Here is a 14,991-nt window from a genome sequence, read left to right on the forward strand (position 1 = left end):
TCTCAGGGAGCTAATGCCTCCCACTGCCAACTCAGCCCCACCTACGGGTACCTGAATGCATATTTTAAGTGAACAAATGGTGGTGTATACCACCCGCATTTTTTGGTAAGACAGCATGGCATAAAGGCTCAGGGTGTAAACCCTGGAGACAGACTGCCTGGCTACTTCTCACTGCTTTACCACTCCCTGGTGCTGGGACCTGGGGGGGTCTGTACCTCAGTTTCCTCATCTGTGAAATCTTTTCATTCAGCAAATAGATATTAAGCACCTAGTAAGTGCTAGGCACCATCTGAGGGGCTAGGGATACATAATATATATGTGATTATTATGAACTGAATGCTTACTATACACTTTATATAAAGTGAGCACTTTATTGTTCTACCTAATCCTTATACCAGCTCTTTAAAATAACTGGTATTAACTCTGATTCACTGATGGGGAAACCAAGGCTTAGAGAGGTAAGGAAGTGGACCATGCTCACAGAGCTGATGAGTGACAGTTTAAATAGCAGCCTGGGTGTGGCTGACTCCAGGTCCACATTCAATATGCTTTTATATACTTTCACATATTTAATTCTCAGCTACTGCCACAGGGACCCAGAAAGGTTACATGACTTGCCCAAAGAAACACAGCTACTAAGTGTCAGTGTGGGGACTCAAACCTAGGTCTTCCGATCCCAATTTCAGGGCTGTTCCTTCAGCAACCCTGAGCAACCCCTGGAGAGACATCCTCAATGTCTTCAGGGTGCCAGTCTCGAGTGTGGTTGGAGCTAGGATGTGCAGCTGGGCACTGAATCTGGTGCTGCACTGATGACAGAGAATTATGACAACCACACAAACTGCCTCTGTAAGTGGGGGACCTAAGCCAACAAACATTTAGAGGCAGACAAGAGAATCCTTCCCTCTTCTAAAAAGGCGTCTGGGGCTTCCCTGGTGGCACAGTGGTTAAGAATCTGCCTGCCAACACAGGGGACACGGGTTCGAGCCCTGATCCGGGAAGATCCCACATGCCATGAGCAACTAAGCCTGTGCGCCACAACTACTGAGCCTGCGCTCTAGAGCCCACGAGTCACAACTACTGAGCCCATGCACCACAACTACTGAAGCCCGCACGCCTAGAGCCCGTGCTCTGCAGCAAAAGAAGCCACCGCAATGAGAAGCCCACACACCTCAACAAAGGGTAGCCCCCGCTTGCCGCAACTAGAGAAAGCCCGTGCAGCAACGAAAGCCCAACGCAGCCAAAAATAAATAAAAACTAAAGAATAAATAAATAATTAAAAAGGCATCAGGAGAGTTGGGGTGGGGCGCCACCTGGTGGACACAAACTTTTGGCTTCACAAGGCAAATCCTACTCCTTATAAGGAAGAGCCTTTGGCGGCTTTCAGGAGATATTTTTAGCCTCTGGAATCTTGAAGACATTCCAAAAGACGGTCCACAGACTCCGCAAAAGCATAACCATGCACAAAGATCTTGATACCTCCAACGCAACAAGTATGGTCTAAACACCTGCTGGATGCAAACAATCTGGGTGTGGAGTGCAGGAATGAAGAGGACCAATGCTTGCCCTCAAAGTGTTTGCACTCTGCTGGTAGGGGAGGGACAGATGTGGACACAAATGGACACAAAAAAGAGGCATGGATGAGAATTATAAGGAAAATACAAAAGGGAAAGAGTATCGTGATGGGAGGGCTGAGGAAAGATTCAAAAACAAGTGTCATTTGAGGATGCATAGAGTTTTGACAAGCAGAGGTGGGGGATAGGTGTCTTGGACGAGGCAGCCTCCCATCAGGCAGGTCCTGAGCATCCCTGGATGTTATCACTGAGTATGCCAAGAATGCAAGGCCATGACAGCTCTTTCCGCAACCATTTCTCAGTGTTGTGTTTGCAGCCAGCAACTTTGAGGGATGAGGGAACATCTTCTCCCAGACACAGAGCAGACTCACTTATTGCTTACGATAAAAGTGGTGAGGCAGGAGGGGACTGTGGTGGGTTTTCCAAGCTCAGAGCTCCGCAGCTGTGACGCAAACCCGCTGCATGTGTGACATCCACCTGGGTCCCTCTGTAGTGCCCCCGTGAAACTTGAGAACAAGGGAAAGATGTGTAACAATGGTGCTAATGCTGCTTGCTGTGCCAACAGCGGTCAATCCTTTGTCTCTGACTCAGGAATCCTGTGTCTTCTGCCAGCATTTATGAAACGACAGCAGGCTAGCTTTTTAGCTTATAAATGGGGTAAATCCCAGCCCCTGACAGGTGTTCTAGGCAGAGGGAACAGTGTGAGCAAAAACGGGGCTAGCTTGTCTAGGGAACAAGTAGTGACACTAGATAGATACTGTGAGCCCCAATGCAATGACATTCGATATGCCCAGAGGGGGAGGCAACCCGTAATAAGGAGGAAGGTGTAGCCCACTCTGAGATCCCACGATCAGCTCTTACTGTTCACAGTCAGATTCTATTCTGTTCTCAGTCTCTGGGCTACTGTAAACATACTGTATATATAGACTCAACTCACAGTGGTTTAACACCTTTTATGTCCCAAGCCCTGAGCTGGCACTTGACCCAAATCAGTAATTGTGGCACGCAGGCTCAGTAGTTGTGGTGCACTTAGTTGCTCGGTGGCAATGTGTAATCTTCCCGGACCAGAGCTCGAACCCGTGTCCTCTGCATTGGCAGGCGGATTCTTAACCACTGCGCCACCAGGGAAGCCCCTGAACGGTGTATTATTTTTAATGTTTCTATAATGCACCATTTGCCTGTAGGACTTTGTTGTTTTCAGCCTGTTCAGTTTGTAAGTTCACAGGAGAGGGTTGTTGTAAGTTGCTTTTTGTAACGTCCTAAGCAGAAGGATGCTTTTTAAAAAGCTTAGAATGATCAGGTCATTTATCAAGAAAAACGGAGTTGACTCAAGAGTCCCACTGTTGCTTGTCAAGTGAGTGTGGAAGTTCTCTCTGTTCTCCCCAGAACAGAACATTCAGCAACAACAAACCCATGGGAACAAGTCTCAGCCCCACTGGGGGATCATTTGTGACTGTCCAGCTGCTTGAACAATTCCTGCAGCATAGGGAGGGAAGGAGTCGAATGCTGCTTTAGTGTCTGTAGCAAGGTTTATATTATGCACTGTGCCTATAGCACCTTACTTCATCCTCACAGCAATGCTCACAGGTGGGTATGATTATTTCCATTTTATAGATGAGAAAATAGAGAAGCAGAGACGTTAAGTTATTTGCCTAAGGTTAAACAGCTAGAACCCCTTTCCTAGACTCCACTCCCCTAAAAACTAGCACCTTGCTGAGCCATATTGGAACCTAGGGCAAAAGGAAAAATGTGTGCCCCTATGTGCACTTATCAAAACATCCTTCCATATTTTGAACCAAATGGAAAAAGTGGATAAAATCTCTACGATCAAAAAACACAACCATATATAAAGCCCTGTGTTGCCCAATCTGTTCGCACAATATTGTCAACACTCACAAAGCCAATTGGCAGGAGACACAATGGCGGCCTTCCTGGGAACCGCGGGCTGATTGGAAATGACTGTTCCCATTGCAAAATGATAGTGTCATAAAACAAACAACAGCCTGTCTTTATGTTAAATGTCAATACTTTGTTCATCATGGATATTTTGCATTATTTTGATTTTTAAAGATATCACATTAAAATATTTATCCTAATTATGGAGTTTTTTGTTGCCCCCTCAAATATTGCACCCAAGGAGTGTTCCCCTTGCTTCACCTTAATCTGATCCCTGGTAAAGCCAGGTCTTGGCCTGAATTACCCCAGGGCTCCATTCCCCAGGGTAGGCCTTCACTAAACAGGGCCCTGTTGGGGAGTGAATCCCAGATCCTCCACTCTTGCATGGCCTCACGGAAGTGCCTCATCTTCTCATCAGAAATATTGAATCACAAAGCTGTAGCAATAGAAATGGTTCCATTCTGTGGTAAGCACACAATGGTCACATGCCTGCAAAGATGTCTGGAGGCACCAGATATTCTCTACCCAGCCTTAGTCACATCTGACCCAGAAGCCACAAGTCCCCAGTTCCTACACTGATATGCTCAGCAGAGCTCATGGCATCAGAATTCTTAGCCTCTCCAAGCACTGATATGCCAAGAGTTTGGCTTTCCTGTTGTGGGGAATGGAGTAGAAGGAGTTCCTAGTTCAGAAGCCCAGATTCCTGGTTTAACTGCCTGCACAGTACTCTCCTTAGCCAAGCAGTTGGATGAAAGGCTTTGCAGCAATACTTTCTATTGGAGATGAACATTGCTGATTTCTTCTTTCTTTTCAATATTTCCACAGGGCTTCAGGAAAGCAAAGAGAAGCCACTGTTAAAACCCTTTAAGCTACAATAAAGCACTTGCTGATAACTGTTTTTGTGCAGGACACAGAGAGGAATTAGAGACCGTGGGATGAGGAAGAACAGCTCCCAAACATACCCTCCACCTTGCCAAAAGGGACCCACAATCCCAGTGTGCTGGCTGTTACTCTTCCCCCCTGGGAACTTTTACAGAAGAGAACTCAAATGACTACAAAGGTCAGCTTTGAAGTGAAAAAGAAGTCAGGGAGACTCAGCTGCCTATTCCCAGGTGCCCTTTGTGACCATTTTTGACCCAGTGCACAAACAACTCATCTTCCAACGAAGCAAACAAGCACTATCAAGGGCCTACTGGACACCCGGCATCCACTCCTGTCCCCCTACGTTTCAAGCTGCAACCAAAGTGAATTTCTAAAAACACAAATTTGTCGTGAGGATGAAATGAGCTACTATTTGTAAAGTGCTCACTGGCATTACTGGCACATAGTAAGTGCTATAACGAATCTATTAAATAAACACATACAATGCTATTCCCCTCAGAGGACCAAATGGAAACTTCTTCACTACCTGCCTCTGCCTTCTGCTTCCCCACCTCTCTCTCCCTTGCTAACCTTACTCCAGGCCTCATTTCAAGTCCTCCTGAGTCAAGCTGCCTCCTGGCCTTAGCATGTGGCTTTCTCTCTGCCCAGACCCATTCCTCTTCATTTGATTAATTTCAACTCCTCCTTCACAACTCAACTGAAATGTTACTTCTGCCTTCTAGGACCTCCCCAAGGGAGCTTAGGTTCCTTCATGTTTATCATAATTGTAATCACAACTAAATGTTTTAAGTTTTTAAATGTCTGCCTCCCTTACTAAGCTGTAAATTCCCCCAGGGCAAGGCTTATTAAAGGTGTCTCAGTTCGCTGCTGGTCAAGGAACTCGGACAGGGTGAGTCCCTAATGGACCATTGTCGAAGGAATGAATGAAACCTTTTTAATAGTGTCTCATTAGGAGGTTGGCCCGAGATTGCACAGCTGATTCAAGATTCGAACCCAAGACATTCTGGCTTTGAAACCAAAGGTCTTACCACCGCACTGACTGTCCCTTCCTCTCCCGCAAAGCTGCAGCCAGAAGACAAGTGGTCTGGGAGTTGAGTTTAAGGAGCTGCAAGTCTATTTATTTGCAGAGGGCCACATGCTGCAAGGAACTCGGCGCCGCGCGCAAAGGCCTCGGGCCCAGGGGAGGGGGGCATCCGTCACGTGTAACCAGCACGGCCAGCCGTCGCCGCACCCCGGGGCAGGAATGCGGCCCCGCCCCCGCTCCCGAGCCAGCAAAACCGCGCTCTTCCTGAGGACTGACGTCAATGAAGGGGGCACCTCCGCGCGCTGAGCGAGGGCCGCCTGGGGCGGAGGGAAAGGGCCCGGGAGGACACGCCCCTCTCTGCTGCTCCGCCGCTGATTGGACCTGGGGCTTCTTCGCACTCGGATTTCGAGGCCTTGGGAGAGAAGGGGGCTAGGCGGGACACGCCCCTCACCCCTCTGCCGCCGCCGATTGGCTCACGGAGTCTCCGCGTTCGATTTTGGAAGGCTCGCGGGGCGCTCACACCAAAGCTCGGCAAAGGATTGGCTGTTCCCGAGCCAGGGAGCGCTTTCTCTGGGGAACGGCGGCTGTGACCGAGGTGGCCCGCCTCAGGCGGCCAGGTACGTAGGTTCGGCAGCCTGGCTTGAGCTGCGGTGGAAGCGAGTGGGCGGGCCGTCAGAGCAGGGTTGTCGCCGGGACCCGAATTCCCAGGCCCACTTAGAGCCCGTCGTTGTGCGAAGCGGCCACGTCTGAGCCCGGGGGCGGACCCGTGCTGGGGATATCGCCGTGTGACCTCGACCGGGATACTCCCTCCCAAGGTCTTGTCCTGTTGATGAGCGCCGTCCGGTCCCTGTAAGCACCGTCGAGGCAGGAAGCCCGCCCTTTCGAAAGCCGTGCAAGGGGGTTGGGGTGGGTGCATCTTAGCTGACCCCATCCCGATTTGAGGTCTGTCGGCTCTGCCCTTCAGCGTGGTGAGTAATCGCTCTAACTCCCCGCGGGGCGGTGGAGTGTCGAGGGCACAGAGGCTGGCTTGGGAGACCTGACTTTCGATCCCTGCGCCTTCCAAAACCCGCAGAAGCAGATAGGCCGTTTCAGAGCCTCCTGGGTCCTTCTTCCCCCAGAAGACCTCGTCAGCCATCCGGCAGGAACAAAAATAGCAGTGGTTGAGAGCGTGCCCACGATCCCAGCCTCGTCACCTACCACCTGTGTGACTTTGGGAAGTTACTTAACCTTTGTGGGCACAGCTTTCTCATCTGTAAAATGGGTGTAACAATAATAGTGCCTCCTCATAGGGGTGTTGTGAGGATTAAAGATATTACTCCTCAGAAAGTGCTGTTCTGCACTTGACAGGGAGCAAGATGCCTCAGTGGCAGCGATGATTTAAAAGTCCACAGATGAATCCATCTCCCTTTACTCTCTTCTCCCAAGAGTGAAGGTCCCTTTTGAGGGAGTTTCATGACAGTAGTGAGGATGAAAATGGCAGTGATTCTATAGTCCCTGGTGGTTAAACAGCCTCTCTCCTTTGCATCATTCATTCACGATGTAATGTACTGGCATAGATGCTTTGGCATATTTTATCTCCCTATCCCCTAAGGGTTATTTATTCTCACCATTTTGATGATGTGCAAATTGAGGCAGGGGAAAACCGAGGCCTGCCAAGGTACCCAGTTATCAGAGGCAGAGCCAGAATTCAGGGTTCTTGAACTCTTGAAAAGAGTTATTCCTAGATCTAGCAGGAGTTTACTTCCAGGTCATATCTGAGACTTGATCTGGGGGAAGGGTCCATTTCCTTTCTTTACCTCCTGGGACACAGAATTGGAGACCAGCCTGTGTCCAGTTCTCTCCTGGTTGAGCTAGGCCCACAAGGCCATTTGGACTGAGCCTCCTGCTTGAAAGAGCCACTGATTTTGGCTGCTGTCCAGTGGCATGTCGGTGCAGGGAAGCAGGCCAAGACCACAGGTGTTGATTTGGGCCTTGGGCCAGAGCCTCCAGTTCTTTTTCTAAAGAGGCCCTTGGCCTCTGATTACAGATTATTACCATCACCAGCATTATCTAAGGGGGAGAGCGAGGGCCCAGTTGCTGCCCAGGTCATACAAGTGTGTTGTGCCTGTCATAGTTGCCTGTACCTCCCTGAGACTACAGAGAGAATGGCTGTCTGAACTGAGCTTCATACGTTATAAAGAACATTCAGTTGGGCACCATATTTATGTACTGCAAATTCAGTGCATGGCGAGTCACCTTTTAAATATATTTCTTTGTAAGAGCCCTGCAGTTCATTTATTGCCTGTTTCAAAACAAGTTGAACTTCATTTTCAACATTTGATATTTACTTTGGGAGTTCGTTTCTAAGCTAGTTTGGATCAAATTGAAGTATTTCACAATTAGTCTTTACACATTTGCTCACAGACCCATACCTATTTTTTATGTCAGCTCTGAAATGAAAGATCCATTTATAATCTTTTAATAGATCCGTGGTTTCACTTCCCAGTTTAAAAAACTGCCATTGTTCAAGTACACACGGACTTCCCTGGATTCAGGTCTTGTCCAGGAAATTCGTGGGAAAGTAACACATTGAATAAGACAGGAAATTTTTTTCTGATAATAAAAGTGTTCTGATTCAGTTTTCTCAAAGTTTACCAGATAGTCCTACGTGAAATCCACTGATGTTTATTCCCAGCCTCACTCTGCTGTCTGAATCCCAGAGTGGGAGGCAGAGCCAGGAGTGAGGGGCCTCAAAATCTGGAGGTGCCAAGGCCTCTCGAGATTCACGGAGGCTGTGGTTGAGGCTGAAGGCTCAGACTCTCCCAGATGGTTCCTTGTTGGTGTGTTTGTAACTCACTGTAACTCTATAACTGGCCGCTGGAGGCTAGAGGCAGGAGGCAGGGCCTTGCAGGGCCTTGCAGCCCTGGCAGAGGTGGCTGGACCATCTGGGAGGTCAGGCTCCGAGCCACATCCTCCCTGAGGCAGCCGCTGCTACTTGATCCCATTGCCATTCTCTCTGAAGGGAGGGTGCGATTGCCTGAGTCTAAGAGAAGAACTGTCACCCCTTCTCCCACCACCAAGATCAGTCTGCTCGTCTGCTCCAGGCTTGGCCATAGCCAGCCTAGGTCACTAGAATGCTTTAGAGCAGTGAGTTCTCTTCTACCAGACCCTAACCCCACAGCCCACAGCAGCACAGCAGGGTCTGGCCTCCAGGGAAGACTGAGGAGGGCAGAAAAGGGAAGCTACTGGTGGGGAAGTTCCCTGGCACTTAATGAGCCAGACCTGTCCACACATGTTGCTCCTGGGCCCTGGCAGACAAGCAAACCCATCTCTGCTTCCCTACCGACCTAGCCTTGTCATAGAATCATTGACTCAACACCAGCACACATCCTTGGAGACCACAAGCATCAATCTGTCCTTTCAGATGTAAGAGGGAAACAGGCCCACAGAGGCCATGTGAAGTGCCTGAGGCCTTTCAGCCCGTGAGTGGCAGAACTAGGGCTCGAACCTAGTCCCCTGACTCATACGCCAGTGCTCTGTGCACTGGGCCGGGTTGCAGTTCCAGATTTCTTTTGTGGAGGCTGGGGATCTTCCTCTTCAGAGTACCACAGGTTCATGGCTTCAAGGCTGGGGCAGCCTGTCACCTGGTAAAGAGCTCTGGTGCTAGTGAAGATTAAAATAAATTCCACAACCCCACTCCTGCCTGGTATGTGGGACATTCACTGTTCTTCCCTTTCCACTGGCAAGTTTACCCACTTTGTGAATTAGATTAGAATAGTGAAACAGTCCTCACAGAAATGATGGGAAGAACTGTGCTTTGAGCTGCCTGGCTGTGAGGGCAACTTGGTGGTTTAAAAGCTCGGGCTGCAGTCATTAAAATGAGGTTCTGGCCTCCGCTGAGCCAAAGATATGTATTTCAGCTACTCTTTAGTCCCGTTTGAATGGCAATGAGGATAACAGTGCCTGATTCCTAAGAACTGTTTTGAGGATGAAATGATATCACGCATGTCGCTGATTCGGAATAAACACCCCATAGTTAGCTTTAGTTTCTCTTTATCAGCCTGAAAGTGTCACTTGGTGACTGTTGTTGTCTGGTCACAGTATATTGATATCATCCAGCACTGGGGGTTTAATTACCACGCATATTAGGTCTTAACTGGATTCTCATAATTGTGCCTATGGAGAGGCAGATTTTTTTTTTTTTTGCGGTACGCGGGCCTCTCACTGCTGTGGCCGAGGCAGATTTTAAAATTCCCATTTTCCAGATAACAAGTACATTTTTTTTTAACTTTTTTTTTTTTTGGCCATGCCACACAGCATGCGAGATCTTAGTTCCCCGACCAGGGATCGAACCCGCGGCCCCTGCAGTGGAAGCGCAGAGTCTTAACCGCTGGACCACCAGGGAAGTCCCCCAAAAAGCACAATTTTTATGAAGTTAATTTATCTGACAGCCTTCTGAAGGTTTATTTTAGTTATTAAATCTTTTCAAGAGAGTGGGATTCTTATGATAGAAGGCCTAGAAACTGGAACAGGGTGAGTGTGGAAATTACTGGAAGGAGGATGGCTACTGGGATGAGGAGGAGGGATGGCCAGGGCAAGGAGGGGGACAGTCATATCTGAGGAGTCTGAATGAGAAGGAGAGATGACTCAAATTCTCAAGAGCATAAAAAGCAGGTGAGGGCTTCCCTGGTGGCGCAGTGGTTGAGAGTCCGCCTGCCGATGCAGGGGACGCGGGTTCGTGCCTCAGTCCGGGAAGATCCCACATGCCGCGAAGCGGCTGGGCCCGTGAGCCACGGCCGCTGAGCCTGCGCGTCCGGAGCCTGTGCTCCGCAACGGGAGAGGCCGCAGCAGTGAGAGGCCCGCTTACAGCAAAAAAAAAAAAAAAAAAAAAAGCAGGTGAGAGTGAGGGTTACTTCGGCAGGTGGGCTGAAGATGGATAGGAAACTGCTGATGCTCTTATTTATATGATTCTGTTTTTTTTTTTAATAAATTTATTTTATTTATTTTTTGGCTGTGCTGGGTCTTTGTTGCTGCACGTGGGCTTTCTCTAGTTGCAGAGAGCCGGGGCTGCTCTTCGTTGCGGTGCGCGGGCTTCTCATTGCGGTGGCTTCTCTTGTTGTGCAACACAGGCTCTAGGCACGTGGGCTTCAGTAGTTGTGGCTCACAGGTTTAGTTGCTCCGCGGCATGTGGGATCTTCCCGGACCAGGGCTTGAACACGTGTCCTTTGCATTGGCAAGCTTAGCCACTGCGCCACCAGGGAAGTCCCTGATTCTGTTCTTTTGCACTTTTTACAGTGAGCATGTACATTTTTAATTTAAATATATTTTAAATTTGATTTCCCCCTTTGTAAGCCAGTTGCTGTTTGATAGGTGTCTCTATAGCTGGCTGTGGAATGAGGTCTGACTTAGCAACCAGGCCTTCCTTGTTAGGCCCAGGACTGTGAAGGGTGAAGGGAGCACAGGCAGGCCTTCAGCTGGCTCAGGCCAGGCTGCTCAGAGGAAAAGGAGGGTCTACATTACACCCCTGACCCAAGAAAAAACGTCAAGGAGGCCAAGAAGAGGGGCATTTGCATTTATTTAGCTCCCATTGGGGACCTGATACCACACTAGACCCATTTAATCCTCACAGTAATCCTGAGAATTGATTATTAGCCCCATTTTACAGTTAAGCAAACAGGCTCAGAGAGGTTGAGTAACTTGCCTAAGGTCACAGCCAGGAAGGTGGCAGAGCTGGGATTCAAACTCAATTCTGTGTAATGCCAAAGTCCTTGGTCTCCTGGTCTCCAGTCTATTTTCCAATGCCATAGCTTTTTCAGGCTGTAGTGAAGATAAGGATAAGGTGGGTGAGCCTCTTATCCCTTTATCATTCAAAAACAACTATCTAGAACTGAGGTAATTCGATTTTCATTTCTTGCATGTGAGGAGGCAGGGGCATTGACCAGAGCCTAACTTTTATTGAACTTAGTATCGATTTCTGCCTCTGCCCTGATAGGATATTCTAACCCTGTAACCCCTTCTTCTGCCCCTACCTTTGCCTCTGTGGTCCTCTGGACTGTGGTTAGATATGATTGGTCTATTTCATACTGTGTTTACTAAATTATATGGACTAGGTTCATCCCCAGGGTCTTGAAAATAGAAAATGGGATGACCCTTCTGAATGTTGTAGATGGAAAAGCAAATGAGTGGTCTTAATGCTTTATATGTCTTCACTCAGTCCTCACAGGAGCTCTACGAAGTAGGTACTAGTATGGCTAAGTTCCACAGGAAGCAGATGAGGTGTGGAGGGTCACCCGGCCAGTAAGTGGTGCAGGCGGCCAGAAGCCGGATTCCCACCCGGGGAGCCCAGGTCCACAGCCCCTCTCCTACTTCTGTGCCAAAAGCTTAGGTCTCAGCATCAGAGTATTCTGGATTGTTCTTCAGTTTCCTCATCTGTGACATGAGGAGGTTAAAAAGTACCTTCCTCATAGGGCTGTTGTGTTCACATTTCAACGATGTTATGTGAATACAGCTCTTACAGTGAAGCGTGATACATAAGTGCTTAACACGTTTCAGCTGCCGCTGCTACGGGCGTTATCACCAGGACCCGGGGTCTGCGTGGACTCCGCAGCCAGACAGACTTGGGTTCTACTTCTGGCTCTGCACTTACACGTGGCTTTGTGCCTGCAAGAAAGTCATTTAACATCTGGGGTGCGCTTCTTCATCTGTAAAGTGGAGATAAACAATCCTCACCTTCTGTGACCCTTAATACATACGTCAGGCACATAAGCACTTTATAGTATAGTTTGACTGTCATCATCATTATTATTTCCCCAAGGTGCTCTGGGAAATTAGAGTGATTTTAAGTCAAGACTTCCTCCACTTCGGCTCCTGGAGAATAGAAACACCAGAAGCCCTTGCGTTAGTCAGGACCCCAGGGCTTGGGAAGGGCCTGCTGAGCTGCTGACCTCCCTCCCTGTTCCTTCCTCGGCACCCAGGATGGGTACTCCCGCCTCTGTGGTGAGCGAGCCGCCCCCTGGGCAGGCCCCGACAGAAGCCCGGGGCCGCAAGCAGGCCTCGGCCAACATCTTCCAGGACGCTGAGCTGCTGCAGATCCAGGGCCTGTTTCACCGCAGCGGGGACCAGCTGGCCGAGGAACGAGCGCAGGTCGTCTGGGAGTGTGCAGGGGACCACCATGTGGCGGAGGCCTTGAAGAGGCTGCGCAGGAAGAGGCCCCCTCGGCAGAAGCCCCTGGGCCCCTCGCTACACCACTGCAGCCGGCTCAGGTAGGCCCCTGGGGCTGGAGGGCCGCGGGGAGGAGAGCACTAACACGCCCACTGTACCCTTTCCTGGCTCTGGGGCCTGGAGCTGCTCACCTGGCCTCACCTCTAAGTACCTACCACTGGGGTTGTTGTGAGGTCTACACAGCGCTTACTTACCATGTGGTTGACACTTAGAGGTTGCTCTTACTACTGGAATCATCTATGACCCTAACCCTACTCCCATGGGAACGGGTGCCTGGGTCCTCTCAGTGCCACCTCATTTCGCAGTGATTCTCCACCAGGTGCGAGGGACTATGGTCTGGAAGAAAAAACAATCCTGTTTACCTATTGCTGAACAGGTAACATTCAAAAGTAAGCCTGGTGAAAACCTTGGCTGTGGGATTACTAAGAAAATAGCATAAGAGAGTACTGTAGAGACATCAAGGGTTAAAAACGGTTGAGAAACTTTACCTTAAACTTTCCCTAGTCCTCCACCTCTTTGCTTATTAGGTCACTGCCAGCTCAGGAACAGCAAGCCCCAAGAGATCAAGTTGAACCACATGGCCTAACCAATCACTATGCGTTACACGCTGGGCCCACAGTCAGAATATCAGATCCGAGCAGGCCTTCTGAGATCATCAGGTCCAGGGGCAGCAAATCAGCTTCATTGCTCGTATTAGTTCCAATTGATTAGTAATCCCTACTGAAATCATCTTGAGATGGATACTTGCCCTCTGGTCTTGTATCAGGACAGATTAATGATGTCTGCCATGAGTACAGGATGAGGAAGACGGAGAAATGCTGAGTGTCTCACCCCCTGATCTAGCCCCACTCTCTTTACAGAAGAGCAGTCTGAAAGCTTTGCCTTGTCATGCAGCTCTTTGGCCAGAGATGAGACCAGAGCCCTGGTCTCATTTGGCCCTGAACAATGTTTGTTTTGTTTTTTAATATTTATTTATTTGGCTACGTCAGGTCTTAGTTGCAGCATGTGGGATCTTTTAGTTGTGGCATGCGGGACCTTTAGTTGCGGCATGTGGGATCTAGTTCCCCGACCAGGGATCGAACCCAGACCCCCTACATTGGGAGTGTGGAGTCTTAGGCACTGGACCACCAGGGAAGTCCCCCTGAACAATGTGTTTTAATAGTTCACCATGACCAAAATCTCTTCAGTCCCTGTACTGTCCTTCCTATTGATGTTGGCTTAAAACACACTTGTTCCCTGCAGAATCACAGAGCCCCGCGCTCCACCGGCCGACCCACAGAGCAGTGCCACGGAGATGGCTTCCAGCGGGCAGTATCTGAACTCCAGGAGGACCAATGCCAGGATCCGCCGGAACTGGAGGAAGCCAGGTCCCCCAGGCTACCTTCATCAGATCAGACACTGATCCGGGGAAAGGGCTGGGAACAGCTCTATCTTCCCCAGGATTCATAGGGACTTTTGCCAAAGGGTCTGGGGAAGCGAAGAAGGAAGAGAGCTGAGGCAGACAGCCCCACTGCTGCCACTGGCCTGCTCGAGTCAGAACAGGCCCGGAGGCTTCCACTGAGCTGTTATATGGGACCCATTCCTCACCAGATTGAGGAGAAACAGTGACCGTTCCTGCCTCAGCCCTTCTCAGTTTAACACTATACCTGGGCTGCATGATATTCCCCTGGGAGTCAAGGACAGGCACTCAGACTCAGCATCTCACCACTCCTGCTACCGACCCTCCTACTACTACCGTAACCCGTGGTCCAGCAGCTTGTCCCACACCCCTGCCCCTTCAGGCCAGCACAAGGAAACCATAGTTTAAGTGGCAAAATAAAACCATTCGCATCAAGAGCTTTGTGAGTCTGTCACAGAAGGGGAAAATCCAGAATGGACACTCTGGAGCTGGGGGTGAGGCACTGGGCTCGCTGCAGGGAGGGAAGGAAGGAGAAAATAGGGCTGGCCTCCTTTACCAGAGGCTGTCAGACTGGGAGGCGAGATGGAAGCCTCTCCACAGGCAGTCCTGGTCCAAGATGAGGAGAGAGGGTTCTTGGCCCCTAGCCAGCTCTGGAAGGGGAGACTATTACAGTCAGCCCTGCATAGTGGGCCGTGACCCTAGGCCGGATGAGTCTGCCGTCAGTGTAGTGGGCAGCAGCTCCTCAGCTGGCTTCTGCATCCCCGTGGAGCAACCATCCTGAGGCAGCTCGACAGCTGCACCAATCATGCCTTTTGCATTACTGAGGTTTCCTGTAGACTGAAAACGCTAGAGGTGAGGATTTTTGACTACTATTCTAACTTTGGCTCAAAAGAAGCCTACTGTATGTTCATTAGCATTCAGCTCCCGTCACACCCATCCTATCTGCTTGGTTATCCGTCACTTAAAGGAGCCAGAGTTCAAATTGCTCCAAGTGGGCAGTGATGCACACACAGAGCAGA

At 49.6% G+C, this 14,991-nt stretch overlaps 1 protein-coding gene across 3 annotated transcripts; it reads left to right on the forward strand.

Moving 5' to 3' along the window:
* Positions 1 to 5,701: 5,701 nt before the first annotated feature.
* Positions 5,702 to 14,413, forward strand: AVPI1 (arginine vasopressin induced 1). Of its 3 annotated transcripts, none has more exons than XM_079899502.1 (3): positions 5,702 to 5,990; positions 12,327 to 12,614; positions 13,816 to 14,410. In XM_079899502.1, the coding sequence occupies exons 2-3, from the start codon at positions 12,328 to 12,330 to the stop codon at positions 13,973 to 13,975; spliced, it is 447 nt and encodes a 148-aa protein (XP_079755628.1). In that variant the 5' UTR covers positions 5,702 to 5,990; position 12,327; the 3' UTR covers positions 13,976 to 14,410. The 3 variants fall into 3 exon arrangements, with proteins under 3 accessions (XP_079755628.1, XP_079755627.1, XP_079755629.1); XM_079899501.1 differs by lacking the exon at positions 5,702 to 5,990 and adding an exon at positions 6,000 to 6,222 and having other exon boundaries at positions 13,816 to 14,413; XM_079899503.1 differs by lacking the exon at positions 5,702 to 5,990 and adding an exon at positions 6,000 to 6,188 and having other exon boundaries at positions 13,816 to 14,413.
* Positions 14,414 to 14,991: the final 578 nt, after the last annotated feature.

Source organism: Stenella coeruleoalba, assembly GCF_951394435.1.
Source record: "Stenella coeruleoalba genome assembly, chromosome: 16".
In the NCBI taxonomy this organism is placed as follows: Eukaryota; Metazoa; Chordata; class Mammalia; order Artiodactyla; family Delphinidae; genus Stenella; species Stenella coeruleoalba.